The sequence below is a fragment of the Antechinus flavipes genome, chromosome 5 (genome assembly GCF_016432865.1).
Source record: "Antechinus flavipes isolate AdamAnt ecotype Samford, QLD, Australia chromosome 5, AdamAnt_v2, whole genome shotgun sequence".
NCBI lineage: Eukaryota > Metazoa > Chordata > Mammalia > Dasyuromorphia > Dasyuridae > Antechinus > Antechinus flavipes.
Window position 1 is genome coordinate 99,714,281 of NC_067402.1, and position 5,415 is coordinate 99,719,695.

Here is a 5,415-nt window from a genome sequence, read left to right on the forward strand (position 1 = left end):
ATATATTTGAGAAATGAGACCTTTATCAGAGAAACTTGTTGTAACTTCCTCCCCTCACCTCCATTTTCTGTTTTTCTTCTCCTTTTACCTGTTTTGGTTTTATTTATGCAAAATCTTTTAAGTAATGTAATCAGAATGATCATTTTACATCTTCTAAGGCTTTCTAATCTCTTGTTTGGTCCTAAATTCCTCCCTTGTCCTTGGTAGAAGTAAACTATTCCATGCTCCCCTAATTTGGTTATTGTCTCATCCTTTTTGTTTAGATTATATATTCTTTTTGACCTTATCTTGGTATATGGTGTGACATATTTGTCTATACCCTATGTCTGCCAAAATGTTTTGCAGTTTTCCCAGCAGTTTTTTTTCAAATAGTGAATTCTTGTCCTCAAAGCCTGAATCTTTACATTTATAAAACCCTGGATTACTACTATGTATTGCATACTTTATCTATTTCACTGTTGCACCACTTTATTTCTTCATTAGTACTGAATTACTACTTTATTAATACAGTTTGAGATTTGAGAAAGCCAAGTCACCTATTTTTACATTTTCTTCCATTGATTCTTTTGTTATTCTTCATTTTTTGTTTTTCCAGATTAATTTTAAAAATTTTTTTTTAGCTCTATAAAATAACTTTTGGTAGTTTGATTTGCATGGCACTGAATAAGTAAATTAATTTAGGTAGAATTGTCTATTTTTATTATATTATGTTAGCTTGGTCTACTAAAGAACAACTGATATTTCTCTACTTCTTTAGATATGACATTAGGGTAAAAAGTGTTTTGTAATTGTGTTCAGATGGTTCCTTGGTTTATCTTGATAGATAGATTCTAAGTATTTTGCAACAAGAAAACCAACAGCAAAAGCAGGTATTTAATTAATGTGAAGTGCTTAGCTTCTATTATCTCATTTGAGCTTCACAACAGCCCTTCAACAAGGTGAGTATAAATAAGGGAGAGTACAGAAACAAGATCTTATAGGATTCCTATTAGTCAAAGTAAGCATTTATTTTAAATTATTGTCATTATTTTGATTTATAGTTATTTGTGAATGTTAGTATGTACCCTCTACCATTGTGATAATTGGAAACTGCATGAAGATAGGACTATACTTAATAAAATCTTTATATCCCCTAATTTCCATTGTTGTTGTTGTTATCATTATTATCTAGAGTCACTAGATCTCTAGTTTGGTTATGATCTAGTTAGTTCTCTGAGCCTTCTATTACACTGATGCTGAACTCAAGTAATATCTACAGAGCGATTCAGGGATTTTCTAATAATTGGATTTCCGGGTGGGGAAATATATATATATACCACTTTTAAGTTTAATATGAACTATTAACATTTTATTAAGTCTAGATAATCAACAAAACAATAAATCAAGTCTGATTTATAGTAATTGCTGATTTCTGAGGTGTAAACACTTATAATGAAAACCGAACAGTTAACTTTTAACAAGTTGGTTAGGGTATGTCTTATAAAAACACCCATTCCCATGGTTATAATTACTTCTTTTGAGTACATGAGCAGTCCTAATAAGTGATAGTAATAGGTAGGTATAATCATAACAGGTGACATTAATATAGGTTCTTTAACATTTACAAAGTACTTTTACCTATGACATTTCATATCTCATTAAGATTCTATGGGGTAGAATTATAATCTCAGTTTTACAGTTGGGGAAACTAAGACAAGTTAAGTGTCTTGTTCAAAGTTCCAGAACTAGTAAGTGTCTGAGACAAGCTTCAAACTCAATTACTGACTCCATGCCTGACTTTCTATCTATTATGTCACCCACTTAAAAAATAAGCCACCTAGCTTTTCACTGTTTCTTCCTCAGAAGGAATTATTTTGTATTTTATTTTCAAGTCATATAACTTTCAATAACAGCCCTTTCCATTCAGTTCTTTCTTCCAAAAACATAGAAATACATGTATTTTTTTTCCTTTCTCAATCTATCCTCAGTCAGTACAAAACACTTGTCTAAGTTATAAAAGTCACTTATGAGTGACTGAGAAGAGGGAAGTATATGAGGCAAAGTTCAAACTCATCACATTTTTGGAATTTCCTATCGTTTTTGCTTTCTTTTATCATTTTGTGTTAATCTGGAAAAATGTGTGTGACCAAAAAAAATCACATTTGAAGGGTATTTGAATCAAACGTGGAGTAGATGAATGTGCCTTTCTGTGGCACAAATTCTGTGACTAAATCTCTAGTCACAAAATCATATTATAAGACTCTTACATGTGCATTTAATAAAAAGGAAAGGACAACAAATACAGGGATTGTTCTGCATAGACAGATAGGGCAGGTATACAGCCTAGCTCCATTTTAAGTCTTTCTACTTCTGGTTGTCTCTTCATAGAATGGAGGTAAAATACATTACCTCTGTTTCTGCTCAGCAGGTTGGCTAATCATAATTTGATTATTATATTTAATATTACCTTCCTAATGATGACCTCCTCTATGAAGTAATTCATAGCTTCACTGATAGGAGAGGGGCCAGTACAGTGTTTTGGAAAAAAAGAAACAAAACCCAAATTCCAGAGCTTGTCTTAAGCTATAGGAAGGAAAGGGAGAGGCAAAAAAACCCCAATGCAAGTGATGACTCAGATTGGTGTCCCAGGAGGCAAGAGGCTCTAGGATGAAAACCCAGAGTCTCAGTTGAAAAATTCATCTTCATTTTGCTGACAGGGTCCAGTTGTGTGAGACAAACAGCAAGAACAGATCTGGTGCTGAAACCTTCCCCAGTTATTTCTCAGTTTGGGATTGCCCAAGATTAATAATACTGAATGACCAGAGGGATAGGCAGCCATAATGATTTTGCAGAATACATTCCAGAAACTGTTATCATCAAAAATGTTAGACATGTAGAGGAGCAAAGCAACAAAATTGAAAATGTAGAGAATGAGAAAAGAGCTTATGGCTTTGATGGCTCCTATGTGAGCCTCCATGCTAGGATTCCTGTAGCCTATGGTATTGCTCTCCATCTGTAAGATGTGTTTCTTCAGAGAGATGATCAAGAGGACAGCAGCAAGCATGAAAAGGATGAGAGGGATGAACATTCCCACATTGTAGATAATAGCCAAGTTAATCATATTGGAATTGATTTTGTGTTTCTTCTTTGTGAAGTTGGAAAATGGTTTAGGTATTGAGTGAATGCAGGATGTATTATACACCTGTTGGGAGAAAAGGATGCTGTAGCAGAAGGAAATGATCACTGATGACCACAGTAGCCAGGGCATTATTCCAGCAATTTTCCACTTTAGCCGGAGGAACAGGGGATGGTTGAAATTGGCAATCTTTACAAAGTAGAAGATGCTCAACCAAGTTGCAAACCAGAGGCTGCAAAATGTCAAGAACATGAAAATGACTTTGAATATCTCATAGACAGTATCTTCTTTGTAAAATGATGGAAATATCAAAGCAGCAGAATTTTCTATCATCATGCAGCTCTGAAGAGCAATTCTAGACAAGCTAAGGAAAAACAAAATCCTACCACTTGGGGAGAACTTTTTGTTCTGAACCCACTCAGCCCCATTTATAACCATAATGAAGCCATTCCCAATAATGCCAATGATGCATTCCATTCCTGGAACTGTGAAAGATACGATAATAACAAACATTGATAGCTTATCTTCTGAGGAGCTGCAGGTTTCAATCATTATTATCAACTACAGATCTTCTATTTATGGAAGAAATATGTTGTTCAGACACCTAACTGGCAGATCCCTAGGAGTATCGAGAATTTATCTCATAGGAAGCAGTTGATGTAGCATTTCTAAATTCATATGATTTGTTTATTTCAGGATTCTTAGCTCTGAGCCTAGAGATGCAAATGACTGAAGGATTTGATTCCTAGGCATCTCTCTATTTTAAGACAGGTTGGCAGTGGACCAGCTGGGGGATTCTGGAAAGGACTCAAGCAGAGTTGAACTATCTTACACTCTTCTTTCAAATTCAGTGATACTGCTTTGAGATCATTGTCCTTCAGTGGTCTCAGGAATTGTCATTAGTTTGTTAGTCATTTCTAATCTGTGACTATTGAAAATTGCTTTTAAAGGCTAGAGGTGTCTTTTGCATGTCATAATGATATTCATATGATATTTTAAGTTTGTAAAGTGTTTTGCACATCATCTGGAGTAGCCCTTATTTACATAAAAGTTCCTCTTGGAAAACTATGAAAAGAGACTGCTGATCTTCTGTAGTACCGTGTTCAAACCCTACACAGCTTTTGAATTCCCACTGATAATCAACCAACAAACATAGTTAATCCAAATCAAGCCATTTAATGAAATAGTATAGTATGATACATTTAGTGCAGTGTACACACATAGTGTAGTAGGATACATTTTATCCGTGGAATGAGTAGACACACATACAGATCATTTATAGAAAGGCAAATCATGTAGACTTAGTACATGAGTATGAGGTCACAAATTAGGGAACCTATGGCCAGAGGTTAGATGTGCAGGGTTGACTCATGTCACTGATGCTTCAGGATTGCCCATTTCTTCTGATGCTTGGGCTGCTTTCGTCTTTTTGACCTTCTCCCACCAGAGTGTGGTATAAATGCATTATATATTGCATTAAGTCTCTGCTCCTTTTTACCTATCTTTGCTGCTATTTACCAGTCTTCATTTGGATCTTTTAGATGAGGTGTTCTCCCTTTGCCATAAAAGGAGGAATGAAGTCAGCCATCACTGTTTCAAACCAGTTCTTTAAAGATGATAGGACCTTCCAACATCCAACTGGGCAGGATTAGAGAAAAGCAACTTTCTTTCTTTAAGAGAAGAGGGGTTTGGTCACCAATCAAGATCTTGATCTTCAGAGGTTAAGCTTTTTTGGTATATAGTTATCCATTCAAGTATTTAGAGACTTCAAAAATCTTCAAATTCAGTCCAGTCCCTCTATCTCACTTAGGATTGGGAAATCCCTTTTAATTCCAGTAAAAAATTTGATTGTCAATCAGCATTTCTATTCAGAACAAGAGTTTCCTCAGTTGGAGTTCTTTAATAAATCTACTAATACTAATAAATCACTAATAAATCTCCTGTAGATACTAATAAAAATCACAGGCCTCTGGGTAATCTCATTTGTAGGGGGAAACTGAAGTACTGCCAGGAGGGTTTTTTCATATTGTACAACTAATAAGTGGCAGACCCCGAACTTTGACTGTTAGTCCAGTGAGATTTTATTATTAGGACCAATGGGACAACTGAGTCATAAAAAAGGCCCTTAAAATGATCTCCAAGTAAGTAGACAGGCTAGAAAAATGAGTTAACTGCCAGGATGAGAGTGTCATGAGTCACTTGCTGTTCCCCTGCAGTTCCCCCTCTCTGATTTCTGCGTCATGAGCCCAAAATGATGCTGGTGCACAGAAGTGAATGGGGGAGGAAGAGGTCAGGAAAGG

At 35.3% G+C, this 5,415-nt stretch overlaps 1 protein-coding gene across 1 annotated transcript; it reads right to left on the reverse strand.

Annotated features, from left to right (window-relative positions):
• Nucleotides 1-2,681: 2,681 nt before the first annotated feature.
• On the reverse strand, nt 2,682-3,667 carry LOC127564648 (taste receptor type 2 member 39-like). The gene is given in 2 exon segments (XM_052001357.1): nt 2,682-2,713; nt 2,716-3,667. Coding segments are annotated over 2 exon segments (984 nt in total).
• Nucleotides 3,668-5,415: the final 1,748 nt, after the last annotated feature.